General features: G+C 43.8%; 1 protein-coding gene across 1 annotated transcript; it reads right to left on the bottom strand.

The window, feature by feature from the left end:
* Positions 1–4,947: 4,947 nt before the first annotated feature.
* LOC131730459 (uncharacterized) lies at positions 4,948–15,369 on the bottom strand. Its single transcript, XM_059020508.1, has 23 exons — positions 15,245–15,369; positions 14,824–14,876; positions 14,490–14,582; positions 14,286–14,410; positions 14,033–14,176; positions 13,230–13,307; positions 12,027–12,197; positions 11,801–11,897; positions 11,308–11,531; positions 10,852–11,005; positions 10,481–10,689; positions 10,236–10,353; positions 9,223–9,425; positions 8,846–8,963; positions 8,188–8,357; positions 7,767–7,864; positions 7,393–7,526; positions 7,230–7,277; positions 6,888–7,071; positions 6,288–6,423; positions 5,892–5,979; positions 5,472–5,570; positions 4,948–5,084 (listed from the first exon to the last, which is right to left on the bottom strand). Exons 1-23 carry the CDS (start codon positions 15,274–15,276, stop codon positions 4,969–4,971), a joined length of 2,892 nt encoding a protein of 963 aa, XP_058876491.1. The 5' UTR covers positions 15,277–15,369; the 3' UTR covers positions 4,948–4,968.
* Between the last annotated feature and the right edge of the window lie 1,677 nt (positions 15,370–17,046).

The raw sequence follows: 17,046 nt of genomic DNA, 5'->3' as shown, positions 1-17,046 counted from the left end.
CAGTGTTAGAGAATACAGCTGTGAAATGTCAAGGAATCAATTCCACTAGATGCTCACAGATATCTGTGAAGTTATGGGACCACTCAGCTCTGATAATAAGTGCTGGTGGGGGTACACTTACCCTGATATATTAAGACGCTCCCTGTCATTTATTTCTTTAGGTATCCAGACTGAAGATTTCATTAGTTACCATTACATTTTGTGATAGAAAAAGAACCTTGGTAGAACCTTGTTTTGGTATTTTTTTATTTACATATTTTTTACTTGTTTGTTATTTTAACCTCTCATAGACTAAGAGAAAAGGTACATTTTAAATTGTAATATGTTTTCTATGCAATGTTATTGTGATATGTTAAAAAAAACCCAGCAATTCTGCAACCTGTTCATCAGTCCATTGTAAATGAATTGTAAAATAATATATACTGTTTGTTTTTTCATATTTTTAACTGTGACCAGTTTTTATAAAATATTAATGGAATGACTAGATTTTGTACTTTCTTATTGTTCTTAACATAATTAAACAAATATAATATCAGAAATTAAGTGTCCTTTTCTTTTTAAACTTCCATTGAAAAAGAGGTAGCTAAGGTAAGACACTGTATTCATTTCTAATACATTATTTTGCTATAATTTAGAATTTTGAATAAAAGCTTACACGAGTAAGATATTTATACTCAAATAGGAGCCTATTATTGTGGATGCAGACACATACTACTATAATTAGCTACTATCAGTAGCTTGCAATTACACCGTGTAACAAAATGTATTTATTTATTTTTGGTTCCTGGGTAGTAAGTGTTATTTCCTAATAGCTGATGCCTCAAATGTATAGAAAATGGCTATTATTCCCCACAAACTTTGCTTTTGTGACCAGGACAGTGATATTTTGAAACTTACCTATTTCCAATGAGAAAACGGGCGAATGTGTGTCTTTTCGTTCACATAAAGTCAGAAAAAAACAACATATGAATCCAAATTAACATGTATTTATACTAAAGTAAAAACCCAACTGTATAAATGGGTAATTGTATGTAAAAATAATGTGATATCTGCTAACAATTGTAAGTCGCCCTGGATAAGGGCGTCTGCTAAGAAATAAATAATAATAATAATAATAAAGTAATACAAAAATGACTACAAAAGATTTAGAAGTGAGTAGTTTTTCGAGATTTACGATTATACTGTAAATCACTTTCACGAATCAGCCCCCAAATGTAGTCTCCCATCATGTTCCCGTTATACTGTCCTTGGTAGCGGCGTTCAAAGTCCAGTATATCCTGGTGGAAGCGCTCGCCTTGCTCCTGCGAGTACGCTCCCATGTTCTCCTTGAATTTATCAAGATGAGCATCAAGGATATGGACTTTGAGGGACATCCTACAGCCCATTGTGCCGTAGTTCTTCACCAGAGTCTCAATCAGCTCCACATAGTTTTCGGCCTTGTGATTGCCCAGGAAGCCCCGAACCACTGCGACAAAGCTGTTCCAAGCCGCTTTCTCCTTACTAGTGAGCTTCTTGGGGAATTCATTGCACTCCAGGATCTTCTTTATCTGTGGTCTGACGAAGACACCGGCTTTGACCTTTGCCTCAGACAGCTTAGGGAAGAAGTCTTGAAGGTACTTGAAGGCTGCCGACTCCTTATCTAGAGCTCTGACAAATTGTTTCATAAGGCCCAATTTGATGTGCAGTGGTGGCATCAGCACCTTCCGGGGGTCCCAGCCATACTCATGATACTTCAAGGCGTCCAGCAAGGTCTTGATGCTGTTGTAATCCTCTTTGAGGTGCACCGAGTGAGCCAGGGGAAGAGACGGGTACTTGTTACCATTATGGAGTAGCACGGCTTTGAGGCTCCTGGATGAGCTGTCAATGAAGGACAGTATAACGAGAACATGATGGGAGACTATATTTGGGGGCTGAATCGTGAAAGTGATTTACAGTATAATCGTAAATCTCGAAAAACTACTCACTTCTAAATCTTTTGTAGTCATTTTTGTATTACTTTAGTATAAATACATGTTAATTTGGATTCATATGTTGTTTTTTTCTGACTTTATGTGAACAAAAAGACACAAATTCACCCGTTTTCTCATTGGAAATAGGTAAATTTCAAAATATCACTGTCCTGGTCACAAAAGCAAAGTTTGTGGGGAATAATAGCCATTTTCTATACTTTTGAGGTATAAGCAATTAGGAAATAACACTTACTACCCAGGAACAAAAATTGTGTTACATAGTGTTCTCTTTATTTGAGAGATCTACTGCTGCACTACTCACCAGTAGAGATACTGCTGAGTAGTGCAGGAGAGTTCATACCAGTTGGGACCCATTGATGAAATGGACTAATATACCATAGACCAGTAGAGATCTACTGGAGAGTAGTGTAGACCAGTTCATACCAGTTGAGACCCATTGATAAGGTCTACTTGTGAGTAGTTCATACCAGTTGAGACCAATTGATACGTTTACTGGTGAGTAGTACAGACCAGTTCATTCCAGTTGAGACCAATTGATAAGATCTACTGGTTTCAACTGGAATTTTTCTGCTCACGGGCCAGATCATTTTGTGCGTGAGCGTGCTTGCGAGCGCACAACATGCTAGACGGATTAAAAAAAAAAAAATCACATATGTTTTCTTCTTGTTCAGATTAGTTTGTATAGGTTGTTTCGCTCACTAAGCTACTAACAACCAAACGAGCAAGATGGGCTGAAATGACCACCTCTCGTTTGTAAACTTTAAGTAGCACGAAGTGGTTTAAAACGTCATATGTAATTTAGTGGGTGTAAAGAAAAACACAGAGTTTCGGTTTTGTCACTTGCACTTAACCCTGGTTTTACCATTTTGTTTTTCAAAGTCAGCGTAACGCTATGCAACACAGTCCGTATAATTACTGTATGAACACAGCCTAAGTTTTAAATGTTTACAAAACTCGACAATGTTGCCGAATTTGTCATTCAAACTTGTTTTGTTTTAATCAGTTTTGTCTGCTTGTTACTTTTTTCAGCCAACACATTTAAATGACCCTTGTTTGTTACATTTTAGAAGACTGTTTTAAACGTTACAATGTAAATGTTGACTCAGTAGCTACCATTAAATGTTTCAACCTTGGTGACTTTCTTTGATGCGCTATTAATTTTAGGCAACTTGCAATAGAAATGTTATATATATATATATATACACACACACACACTGTATATATATATATATTATATATATATATTTACATGAGACATGTACTTTGTATATAGGTATATAAATGTCAGTTGCTATGGATAAACGCATCAGCCAAATCAATTAATATGACGTAATTTTCTAGCTTGCTATTTATACATTTATGTATTCATTTCTACATTTATTTAAATTATTTCTAAATGTATTTATGCCTCCTATGTATTTGTTTAAATTGTTTATTTCTACCAAATAAATCCCTTTATCTTTAATTTAACGAGGAACTACAATTTATCAGAGATTTAGACAAGGAAGCTACATGCCACTCGTGTACAATTCCATGCTGTGGTATCTACCAAACAAACAGGAAACTAGAAATTTTCAAACAGGAAATCGAACATTCCTAGAATCGCGCAGAACTTTCAGCAAAAGCTGGTCAGGCTCGGATGCAAGCTTAAAAAATAAAACGCATTTCAACAACTGCGCAGTGGGCCAAGGTCGTGTGCTCGTCAAGAACGTCATGTTGCAAGTTCACACCACGTATTTTTTTCTGCGATGTGCCGTTTTAAAACAAATGGTTTCATATAAATGGTGTGGATATCAAAGCGCTTGCATTCTCTGGTTTATTTTGACGTTGATCAACATGTGGAATCAGTTATTTAGCTTTTCTGTTTGAAAAAGTCGCTACACACCCTTAAGAAGTAGACAGAAGAGGAAGAATAACAATGTTACCTTAGTTTGACGACTTCTATCGCATTGTGTACAAGAGGCATGTACGGTTTTATTCCCCCCACATTTGCTGTAAGGAAGTTTCAGACTTTTGATACTGGTACAGATGGGAATTCTAAATCATTTAGTTTTGCCGCTGCTACATGGCAAAAACAGCTAAACTCTTTGCGCTATACAGAGATGCTTGGTAGTTTCAAACAAGTTTTTCTAACTTGTACATTTGAGAGGAACGGTAGTTCCTCGTAGAATGGATAGACAAAATACACAGCCCCTCCCTGGATTTGAACTAATAATTAACCATTACAGCAGTCCTAGTAGCAGGTTCCCAAGACACATTGGCTTTCCTCCCCTCCTTTTCTCTAGGGCAGTGGTTCTAAACCCTGGTCGTTTTGGTTCCAACCGAGCTCTTAAGGGTTCAATTAAGTACTTGAGAGCTCGGTTGGAACAAGACACACCAGGACAGTGGGTCCCCAGGACCAGGGTTGAGAAGCACTGCTCTAGGGGATTGTCATGGAATTGAATCTTATTTGCACAACAGCAGTCAGTGCTAGCTCTAAAAACAGGTTACAACTTGCCTCTCCACTAACTAGGAAGGCAATGCTTCCTCCTAGGAGTACATGTTAGTACGGATTGCGAGGGGGGGAATAAAAACTGATTCAATTTATAAACTGCAAAAACGTGGCTTGCCTGTGAACACTGGTAAACTGGACCAAATCATTACACTATGATACCGTTCCCTTGAAATGGCAAAAGGCGTACAGGCATGTAAAAAAAGGTCTAGGTTACCGATAGAGATCTTGTCACCCTCAACCAATGCTTGGGTCACACAAGTTTTACTGCAAACCCTCTTCACTTCATGGCTGAAAACCAAAAGGTTTAAAGCATCATTTAGTGAGGCAACAGCAGAATCCTCTCATGGGAAAGAGTTATTGAAAAAGGACATTCAAAGGTTAGCTGAATAAGACTGCAGGCATCATTTTAGCCATCCAATACCCCAGTTAATTCAGATCCATTGACCGATGCAAATGTGAAAGCTAGCCACACACACGAGACAATTTCACATTCAAAGATTTTTATTAAACAGAAACCCAACATCTCATAGCTTTGGCAGCAAACACTACAACAGCAAGTAGAAGGACTCCCACTGCAACTCCCAAGACTGGAATATAGGGGACCAGAGGAGGAGTCGCACCTGAAAAGTAGACAATGGCAAGCATTAGGACCCTGAGGAAGCTACACAATACCCAATGTGTGCACTGGGGGAAGAGATGCAAGTGTTGGGTAGAAGAGGCAGAGCTAGTTAGCCTGGAGGGCTTCATTTGAAAGCACAGCTACTGGTTACATTATGTAGCGTGCCTGGGACAAGCATTTGTTTGGCTAAAACTTGCAACAGAAGAGGTCTAGAAAAACTACAGCCCCTGCAGGTGCCCTTTTGGCGCCAGATTCCCCTTTGGTGCAATACACAAAGCTTCCCATGCAAAAGCCAAAATGGCAGCAGTTTCCTAACCTTCATCACCATGCAAAGGAACACAGTTACAGGGCAGGCAGGGGATTAGCGTCTTGGTGCTTTACTGCTTACCGGCTGCTTGAACACTGGCAACTTCCCCCTCGGGTACAATTTGGACTGGTCCAGCAGAAATATAGCCTTTGACAGAGTCAGCCAGCTCAACACTGCGGGCTGGAAGACATACCCCAAAAGAGTTAGATCCAAAAAGGAGCAATTGGGAGTCGATAGAACATACAAATGGGTATCATATATCCACTGCAGGAGAGGTCAGATACACCCTGCCTATTTATTTCTTAGCAGACGTCCTTATCCAGGGCAACTTACAATTGTTACAAGATATCACATACAATTACCCATTTTTTACAGTTGGTTTTTACTGGAGCAATCTAGGTAAAGCACCTTGCTCAAGGGTACAATAGCAGTGTCCCCCACTGGGGATTGAACCCACAACCCTCCGGTCAAAAGTCCAGAGCCCTAACCACTACTCCCTACCTGATCTCTTGTCTCCAGCGATACAGGTCTCATTGCAGACACCTGCCTTCTCAGAAGCACAAACCACAGCTAGACAGTGGAAGTACATCTGCAAAACACAAAAAAGGTCAGACGACAGTGTTAGAGCCCTAGTTCAGCCTCATACACAGCCAACCAATATGTCAGCCTATAGAAAGCCATTTCTAGAGCAGGACTGCCCATTTCTGACCTTGGAGTCATTCCACACCAGTTTAAATAGGGAGCTACTTCAGGGTCTAGATGGAGGTTTAAACTATCGTTTGACATGGGAGCTTTCCTCCCCCACCCCAAACCTAGAGTAGATGGCCGTGTATTAACCCGAGGGTGAGAATGCAGATCAAAAGGCTCGGATTGAGCTCACTGAAAAAAGTTACCAACCTGTTGCCACAGGGCATGGTTTGCAACAGACTGAGCCTGGACCTCAAGCCTCTTGAGGTGGTGGGGGCTCTTGGTGAGAGCGCTGGCAGACACTGGGTGGAACCGGGTCTTGTAGGAGTCGCCACTGACCAGGCAGCTGCAGAAAAGGAGGAGACGACATTGGAGGCAATCGCACACTGGGTTTCGTGGCATGGAGCTCGAGGGGTGAAGTACAGGACAAAGGTAGTCATTTTAGGAAACGACTGAATCCTAGCACATTAGGAAGCCTCCAAAAGACTTCCAAGTGTGTTCTACATGCACTTCCCACCAGAGGGAAACTGCCATGGTGTGTGTGTTTACCATATATAGATGAACACCAATCAAGGCAAATGCAACTCATTGCAGAAGTACATGAAGCCAAAGCCCATTGCAATGCTGAAAAGGCCTTTGCCAGGTCACGTCTATCTAGGCATCCAGGTTATCATGCAATGCAAGTCTACAGCATAGCAAGAAAAGTTTAGACCTCTACCAAGCACACATTCTAAAAGCTGGCATAAGTGACAATGAAACTCCAGCTCAATACCATCTGCCTGCTTACTCTCGTCACCCCCACCCCCTTACCCGTCAGTGACCAGGTCCCATTGAGGGGTGGCGTCCAGTTCAGGGGTCTCTGTGGCCCAGCAGTCCCGCAGGACGAGGTGGTCAGCCAGGTTCTGGTGGTGGAGGAGCACAACCTCCAGGAACAAGGGCTCCAGCCCAGACTTGGACACTGGGAACTCCCGATAGAACTGGGAGAAGGTCACATCTGGCAGGAAGGAGAAAGGTTGACTGAGCGCCCATCACTGCTATGCTTTTAAAGCGCATTATGTGTACAGCCACCATTCCTGGTGGGTTATGGATGAAAGACTACAGAACCTGGCCATTAAAAGGTAGGTGGGTATGAAGGGTGTACCAGGTACCAACCTCTTGCTAGACGGGCCTTCAGATTCAGAACGTCTCTGGCTTTGGGGCCTGGGAAATCAAGAAATGGAGTCATAGTAGTAGGTCGATACTGGTAGTCAGGATAAAAGTTGACCAACACTGTCCCGGGACCGGGCAAGTTAAAACTAGGCACTAGAAGCCATACCTCTCTGCTCAGAGCTGTAAGGATAGAACTCCAGGGATCCAAGACTTTTTTTAGAGTAGGGGGCAGGGACAGCCTTCCTTTCAGCTAGCAATTTCATGGTGTCGTTGAGGGGGTAGCGGCAACGGATGGTCAGCCTACGGGAGACACGTTGCAGTAGTATTGGATAAGACTACCAAGGTCTTTAAAATGCAGTTGAAACACATTACTGTACACTACTTGCAATTTGTTAAATGGTTCCTTCAGAGGCAAATCTTCACAGGAAGTATACCATTATCTATTGGGCAGCATGCCCCAAGTCTAAAAAGTCAGTATCAAGAGGTGCCAGTGTAGGCCCATTTCAGGCCTTCTAGAAGTGCAGGACTCCTCATGCTCACCTGTATTCAGAGTCCCTGGTGATGACTGGAGCATTGGCTGGGAACAGAGCTCTGGTATACACTACCTCATTCTCATAGATCAGGTAGTTCTCCACAATCTGAAACATTGCCATATCAAGCCATTAGTACAAAGCACCCCCACCCACTACTAGAAATTAGAATAGCAGCCCCATTTGAAAGAAATCTGTATGCCAATAGCACATTTAAAAAAAAGACACACAAACAGGAGTTGTCACTTGTCAAACATGCAATTTTAAAAACAGTTCAAGGGGAAGCAATCTTGTAGTCTTTACTAGGGCAGACATGCAAGGCTAGTCCACAGCACTTTTAGGGATACGTATTGCATCTAGTACAGTCCACCAATACAAGACCTGTATGAAGGGCTATTGCACGAGTCTACAGCACCATGCGGGAAACCCACCTTGCTCCTGGTCCCACACGTGTTGACAGTGAAGGTGAAGAGAGCCCTGGTTGAGTCAAACTCTTTGGGTTTGCAGGTCTTATCCAGCAGGGTGGTCTTGCTGGGTTCCACTACTGGTATGGGCTCCATGGTGACAGCCACCACCGTCATCACACCATTAGGCATGCACACTGAAGAGAATGGGGTGAAGTTGAAGCATTCCATGAGAACTTGCTGCATGAACCAGTTCAAGATTGCCACACCAAATCGTGTACCAAGTAGCCTCGAGACGATACCTACAGCTATGGCCAAAAGTGCTGCGGAACCCTGTAGAATTAATTTTGCTTCAGGTCAAACAAAGCCTGCCGAATACTAAAGGATCACACTGTGGTGCACGTACTGGTAGAAGCCTTCACCAATATGCATAGAGACCTGACCGCAGACCAAGAGGCCAGGTAGACCATTTAGAAGTTGGGCAAGTGGCACTACGGATTGTTGCAAGCAATATGTGATCAGTGGAATACTCTCTATAGCAATGGAGAAGGAGGAGTCAGGTATACGGCTAAAGCATATGTTAGAGATTGCTTAGTCAACACGTGTAGAAAATGGCAAGGCATGGAAGCAGGGAGGTGCAGAGCACCAAGACAGAAAGTCAAGCCCACTTTGGGGAACTACTTACCCAACAGCTGCTTGGTAGGAAATTGACAGCGCTGTACAGCGGACAGCACTGCCACGAGTGTCCCAATATCGATTAGGGTCAGTTCTACTCGAACAAAGAGGCCTCGGAGAGAGATATCCTGGAAAAGAGGGAGACAAGCGACACGGGGAAAAAAAACATCCCAGTTTGATGGCACACCAACAGAGGGGCAGGCTTTCCAACCTAGTCATGCAGGGAGAACTACAGATTTAACAAGGCTCAGGTTTGCTCACACACCTAAACAAAGGAAAAGAAAAAGTCTCAAACCCAGAACGAGAATGTAATCCTACAAAACACCCAGTTCAGCCTCTAGGGAGACTCTGCCAAGTACATTCCTAATGGCCCCCAGAAATGTGTACCTCATAGATGCAGCCGATACTGAAGAGCGGCACCTCTAGAATAAACTTGGTCTGGTTGGTGAGGATGTAGCCCCGTTGAGCCGCCAGCTCAGAGGTAAGCTGGTGTTTCTCAATGTACATGGCCCAGAGGTGGTCCATGTTCCCACGCGTCACTTCAAAGACTAGGCTCTTTTCAGTACAAGAGCCCTTGATCACAGGAAGTACTGGGGAGGAAAGAAGAGTCAAGAGCCTGAAGTGTATGCCAATAAAAAACTACCAACCACACCTTCAGTAATGGTCAGGCGTCGACAGTTCAAGCTTCAGCAGAGTGCTGGCAGTCTTCTTTGGGCAGCAGTGCTTTAATGAACATCATTTCTCTCAAACAGCAAGTGCCAATAGGGGTGCATGTCTGTTAGTGTGGGAGGTGTATGCAAATCCCAAGAAAGATGACAGCATGCTAGCAGCAAACATTTTTCAGGAGGCTTTCAAGAGCTTGCAAACTAGCTCAATTGAAAAAAAGGGGAGACATCTTCATGATGGAATTCCCTGGGTGGGCACACAACCAGTGCACCAATCCTTTGGTTGAGAGACTTGGTCTAGTCCAGGGATGTCAACTCCAGCCCGAGGGTCGCAGGGTCTTCATGCCAAAACTCTCAATTAACAATTGAGATAATTTGTTGAATTATCAAACATTAAGGTCTTTTACAGTGGATGGTTTTAGAAATGCACTGGATTCAAGGTACACTACCTATGAAGCATTGAGGCCTGAAGAGAAGTGTTGAATGTGTCCGGTTAATCATCATTAGACCCATTAAGTAATTTGCTCTTATTGTATTACTTGTACTGTAACACAAGAAATGTATTTGCTTACGATTGTAAGTCGCCCTGGATAAGGGCATCTGCTAAGAAATAAATAATTGAGAGCTCAGGGGGAACGAAAGCCAGAAAACACTGTAGCCCGCCAGGAACAGAGTTTGACACCCGTGGTCTAAATCAATCAGTGCTCAGGGACACTTCCCAGCCCCAATACTTACCGACATCCTTAACCTGACACACAATGGTTGCAGGGTGGAAATAAGGCGCATTCTCAGGGATGATGTTCAAGGTGTAGTTGATATTCAAGGTGAACTCCCTCACACCATTGCCAATATACTGCCAGAGAACAACAAATGGTGTAAAGAAGCAGTAACAGTCAGCAACTGTACTGGAGAATAGACCGGTACAGCTTGGGTCTTAAGCTTTGAGTTCCATCAACATATAGGCATGCTTTCATCCCTACCTTTTGTGGGATGAGTGGGTGGGTGAAGGGGACCTTCAGGACAAAAGACTTGGTGCCATTGGGGTGCTGGACCTCAGTTAGCACAATGCCTTGGTTGATGGCCTCAGGAAGGGTCAGAGGAACCCCATTGATGGTGAAGTTCTTCAGCTCAACATCAGGGTTGAAGATGCCAAGGGTCACTGTGAAGACCTTTTCTGCTGGGATGGTATCTACAAACGCAGGCATTTAGGAGGTTAAGATGGAGGAGGGTTTGCATTACAGATTTAAAGCCAGGGCTAGTGTTTTAGTCCAGGACGTCCCCCACTGCATTACACATTGGCACCACAGCAAGGCCATTAAATGCCATGCTGGAAAGCAGGCAGCGTACTCACTGTTGACAACAAAGGGGGTCTCAGCAATAGAGGGGGTGCGGACTGGCTTGAAAGAACGGTGCTGGGTCGCTTCCCACTGGTCATCTGCCCACTGGTGCTCAAGGTACAGGTCAATGGCGTAGATCCGGTTGTACTGGTTATTTATAACACGACTCTGAAGAGACAGAAGGGCATGGTCACAAGAGTAAAGCAGGAGGTGGACTCCATTAAAAGCATGCAGAACCAAGGCTGGAAAGGAAGGGTCATTGGCCAACGTGTAGATTAAAACCAGGATTTACTCAGGGTCAGCTAAACTTGTCTGGGATATCAGAAGCAGGTGTACTGTCAAAGTGCTCATCTAGAGAAACACCAAGGGCACGCAATCTAGGGGGTAGAGAGAGTCTGCAACACATCCAGAACCTGCCTGGTTGTCAGTGAAGGAACGCCAGAGCTAAACCCCCCCCCCCCCCCCATTACCTTCAGGTAGCCACCCTCCGCGCCATAAGGAACAGAGATATCTATGAAAGTCTCATTGACTTTCAGTTCATAGTTCCGTCTTCGGATAGTGGCAAGGTCAAGCAGCTTCCCCTCCACACCCATGGCAATACCCTTGTCCTGGAACTTCTCTATATGCAGGACCAGTGGAGTGAGGACTCTGGGTGCAACCCAAGCCAAATGTGTACCATCAAAAGTGCCAAGATCTAGGAGGGAAAAGACAGTTGGATTTAAAAACTTGTATCCATTAGGAATTTCTGTATAAAAGGAAGTGCAAGCAGATGGCAATCAATATGGCCATGATCATGGCCCTTGTTTGTAGAATTCTGTAGTGCTAGCATGCAGAGATGTTCCTTTTGTAACCTAGTAGAAGTAACTGCACTAGTAATTGTCCAGTTAAAAAGAGGACCACACCATGGCAGTCGTTTTACATGGCCTCTGGACCATGGCAAGATAGCCAAGCTTTAGATCTTACTCTTGGTACAGGCAGCAGAAGTGTCCACCAATAGCAGCATCCACCTTTGCTTGTAGAAGACAGTTGCCCGGATTGCTTCCACTTGGATTCCATTAACCTGGAAGAACATAGCATGAACTCAGGCACAGAAGCAATACAAGTGTGCTTGGAGACACCGATGGAGCAATATGGAACTCTGCTAAAAACAGAACCCGATATTTTAATAGTGCTTTTGGAGAGGTCTTACTGTAAGCATTTCTGATTCCGGCATGTTATAGGGCGAGCGGAAGAGGATCCTACTGGAGGTGGAGTTGATCATGTAGCCCCGAGACTGGGCCACGGAGGCATTCATGGATTTGGCTGGCTGTCCGGTCTTGTGGAACACAACCTGCCACACTGACATGATAGCTTCCTGGGCCTGGAACACAGGAGAGACAGCAGCTGGTCAGAAGGTCTAGGGGCTAGTCTGGTTTTATGGGACTGGGGTAGGAGGCAAGAAGCCAAGTTGACTGGGAAAGTGTGGAGTGATTTTAGCTAGACAAGTTATGAAGCTTAAGACAGTTCACACTTGCATAGAGTAGCAGCAAGTCACAAGCCTGCATAGAAGACAAACTAGGACTGAAACATAGGCACTTAATATACACCTAATTAGGACACTGTTGTGCACGAGAGACCAATCGATGGGGAGGTCCAAGTGTGATGGTCTAGTTGCTACAGAACTCCGCTGCTAGTGAGGGATTGATGGAAACAGGACTCCACAGCAATACGTTGATCAAGTCCCAAGGCCTCACTTGGTGCCCTTCTTGCAAGCCCATCCTAATAGGCCAACGTGCATGGTCTTGCAGGAATGGCCACATGTTGCTTATGTCACAACAGCTTTCTTGCACAATGGGAGAGTCATGCCTTATTCCCCAGACCCAAGCCCAATTAAACATTTGTGCGATGAACTTGGGCAGCATGTGGCTTCTAGGGCCCGGGAGACCACTGAACAGGCAGATGCTTATCCAGGCATGACAAGAGGAATGGGCCAGGATTCCACAAGACAACATCCGAAACCTGGTGCAAAGCATGCGTACTGCTTCCAACAGTGGCCACACACGCTAGCCTGTGACTAGCATAACTTCAGATGGTAAAATATCAATTGTTGGTCAGCACAGTAGAGTCACTGCACAGAGACATGTCATTTTATCCCAATATGAGCGATACATTTGATGCTCATTCATATATATGGCAGCATGAGCATCAGACATCATGTTATTAAAAGATGAGCTATACCTTTTGTTAAATTAGAAATATAGGACAGGTTGCAGAAAGACACAAGCCAATAGCCCTGCTCACAGCAGCCAACAAGATGCTACTGCGAGCTGGATAGCAGCTTGTAAGCACCCTATACAATTGCCATGCTGCATGAACATCTTCAGACCAAAACAGGAGTGGCTTTTAAACTTACTGCAGGGAGAGCAGCGTGCCAGTCTTCAGTATCCATCCCCTCCTGAGCAATAACTGGCACATTTCTCCTTACAGATATCTAAAGATGACAAGGGGATAACGTTATACAATCATTTAGGTTCAGACCTCCCTATAGCTTAAAGACGATCTAGCAGCCCGTCACTTTACAGAAGTAGATGGCTAGATCAGCCAAGAGGAACCCTGTTACAGGTACTGGGCTCAAGTCACAACCAGCTAGAATTAAGCCATGCAGCAAGAAATCTACTGAGAATTTGATACAAGCTTCTGAAGGAGTACAAGGGACAACTGTAAAACAATCAGACACTGCATTTTAGCAACACCAACAGTGGCAGGTTGCAGTTGTTGCCTGGGTTTGGTAGAGGACTGCACATCCAGATTGTGTATTGTTACTAGAGAAACAAACAAATGCACAAAGAATCAATAATTCACCTTCAGTTTAATGCTGTAAATATAAAATGCACAAATATGGGAAGCAAAAAGGCAATGCACACCAATTTGGATTTCTAATCCAAATAAATTCTACAATACTTGTAATTCAATTAGTGTTTGGTATTCTGTCCTAAACCAGTTTCAGTTGCAACATGTTGACAAAATAAGATATGGGGAAATATTGGTTGAATTAGAGTATTGTTTTATTAACTGGTACCACAGTGGCACAAAAAGGTAGTTTAAAAAGAAAAGAATCTGCAGAAGGATAATGGACCAAAGGGTGAGGCATTATTGTGGGCAATGTATTATAGCTAGTGGGAGTACAGGTCAAACCCAGGACTGGAGAGGTCTTACCTCCATGTAGTTCTCTTCACAGACGATTTCGCGGGGGTACCACTGCTTGGTAGTACTGCACGTCATAGAGAACGGGTAGTAAGTCTCTCTGCTGAACTGGTCGATGCGAACGAAACGGAACCTCAAGCTAAACTCCGAATCACTCTAAAGAGAGAAAAGCCATTAGTTTGTTTACAAGGAGACACTGTCGCTTGTAATAATGCTGGCATACATACGGAGCTGGCCGTGTGAAGTGTGACCGCACAGGACTCACATTGCTGGAGACGTGACAAGCAAAGAAAGAAGCCCTGAATATCAGGTCGCCGGGGATATTAACAGAGTAGGTAAAGCCACAGGATGCGGCGTATCTATCGTCCAGAGGGTGAATGCCGTCGTTACCTAAACACAAAAAAGGCTTAATTGTATGTTGAGGCATCCTACAAATACAAGTTCCTGTTACCGATCAAATCATATTTACCAATGATATCGAAGCGAAAGTTCCCTCCAATTAGGAAGTTTCTTTTCGTCGTCAGCCAGAAGTATCGGTCCCGACACTCATTAACAAAGGTCCCTGCGGGCAAAGAGACAAGAGACGTACTCTCACTTGCAGTGGTTCAATAACTATTCAGAGAACTAACCGGTTTTAATGACGAACACAACGTTGGTTATGCGGCAGATACAGTGCGCTTTTAAAAGAGCAAGACCGTGCTAGGGCAGAGACAACTCGTAACATTTCGGACAAAACTTCCCGTTTAAGCAGGTCAAGTGGCAGCTACAAAAGACCACGGAACAATTAAATAAACGCCACTTACCTGGTGGCGCTTGCGCCTTCGCATCCAAAGGTAACAGCATACACAATACAACTCTGAGGATGAAAAAAATACATGCAAGAAGTGTTATTCAGACACACGCTGTATCCTACACAAACTCGGGTGTACTCAAGACACTGCATACCTTTACACGGCAACGCAAGAACAAAACATATCGAAATGAAATACAGCAACGCAAAATCATTGTATTTATCTTGCTCTTAATTGTATTATTACTTGTACTGTGATACTTGAAATGTATTAGCTTATGATTGTAATTCGCCATGGATAAGGGCGTCTGGTAAGAAATAATAATAATAATAATAATAATAATAATAATAATAATAGTAATAACGCAAGCATCTAAAACCGCGTAGCCATTAAAGACATAAACAAACCAAACACTATAACACATCAAACTCACCCTAAAAGGAGTTTACAATCCATGATACCCATCCTTCGTGCCAAAGCCAGCCACCAACCCACAAGCTGCACAGTGTATATTTATACTAAAGAAACCGATATACTCGCTTGCTAGAGTAGGACTGGTTACAGGATTATAAAGCCGCCTGAATTAGCTTGCAACCAATCGGGGCGGCAGCACGTGAGTTTAATAATCCGTTTATTGGAATGATCTTAATTATTGACAAATAGGAGCGTGTTTATCATTTGCCCCCTCCCGAGGCAAAGCCGAGGAGTGTTGGGTTAATCTTCATAGGGTTTTGATTACAACAACGGTATTTAATAATATAAATACACATAATACAGTAGCGCTAAGTAGCGTGCAATTTATACCGTTTTACTATTTCAGCCGTGAACCAGTGTTTCACCAAAAGGTTCACTGATCCGAATCACCCGCAGCGCTTCATACTATAGTGCCACCTAATGGTAGATCTGCACAACCCAATGTCTTTAAAGCTAAGGCATTACCAAAATGCAACCGAACCATCAATAATAGTGACATTGTGGACAACTGCACCATTAGTTTACAGCGAAGGCAATAACCCGTAACATATTTTTGATACACATTATTAAGCAATTATTAATGCTCTCAGTTACTGTATCTTTTGAAATGTTGTTTCACTAAATGGTAAGGCATCTTGATCTCTTTGGAGTGCTTCGTAATCCATTGGTAGTAATTTAAAAATGTAAAATGAATATTGTAACGACCCCGGTGTAGGACGCCCAAAACACTCCAAAAAGACTAGTGTTTTGAATGTAAATTGCTAACACACTGAGTGTAACGAGCATACGTTCAAAACACTCTGCTGCGCTTTGAATTCACGCTCACACTAAAGGCCGACACTTCACAGCGGGGCATCTGGTCTGGGTGTACTGCCCCCGGAGGACTCGGGTCCGCTGTCCGAAGTTGGAGAGCAAATGGGTGGGGCCCTGCGAGGTACTCAAGCGAGTGAGTGAGGTGGTGTACCGCCTCCCCCGAGGCCAGACCGTGGTACTGCATCTGGATTGGTTGACCAGCACCCGGCACAGCTGCACCGGGGACCCCGTCGGCGACCTTGAGTAATTCCCCCGCCTTTACACCCACCGGCGATCCGGAAGCCCTATCCCCCGCCGGACGATTGCCAGCACAGTGGTCTGTATCGGGAGAAGGGAGTGATTGGGTGGGGGTGGGGGTGGGGGGGGGGGGGTGCTGTGCAAGAGAGTGACGGAGAAAAACGTGCTGAGAGACTGACAATCGTGGGAGACCTATCGGGTAGCTGAGGGACACTGCCTGAGAGTAAGGTGCTAGTGAAAAGGATTAGGATACAGACAAGAACCGAGAGAAGGATACGGAACAGGGTCGAGGGTTTATAGTGGGCTTTCTTGTTTTGGTGGTGTGGTCCTGGCCCGAACAGTGGCCGTTAGCGTGTCACGCAGGGCAATACAAAGCTCCACAGAGTGTTGCGTCTGTCATTCTTAAAAAAATATTAATTAAGTTCAGATATAGCGACGCCAGTCATTTCACTTTACTGTAACAACATACACACAGAATGTAAGCCTACCAGCAGAGATTCAGTAGCAAACCCTAGTGGAAATTCCAACAGAAAATGTTCAACTGGTTTCTACTGGTGACCTGTGGCAACTGGTTTCAAATGGGTTTCTGGACAACTGAACTGGTCTACTGGTTTGGGTTGGAAACAGTAGCTCTACTGGTCTGTACTGGTACTGGTCTCCCAGTAGCTCTTTTGGTTTACCAGTACCTCTACTGGTCTGTAGTTGCACTGG

Source organism: Acipenser ruthenus, chromosome 3 (genome assembly GCF_902713425.1).
Source record: "Acipenser ruthenus chromosome 3, fAciRut3.2 maternal haplotype, whole genome shotgun sequence".
Taxonomy (NCBI): Eukaryota; Metazoa; Chordata; class Actinopteri; order Acipenseriformes; family Acipenseridae; genus Acipenser; species Acipenser ruthenus.
Note: the sequence above shows the minus strand (reverse complement) of the source record. Positions and strands in the feature narration are given on the sequence as shown.

Bases quoted from the DNA above. Each gene is read 5' to 3' on its own strand.
- LOC131730459 (XM_059020508.1), bottom strand. From the start codon at position 15,276: ATGGGTATCATGGATTGTAAACTCCTTTTAGG. The intron at 11,532-11,800 runs GTAAGATCTAAA...TTTCCCTCCTAG, and splicing joins TTCTGCTGCCTGTACCAAGA to ATCTTGGCACTTTTGATGGT. The intron at 10,690-10,851 runs GTGAGTACGCTG...CTGCGTTTGTAG, and splicing joins GACCCCCTTTGTTGTCAACA to ATACCATCCCAGCAGAAAAG.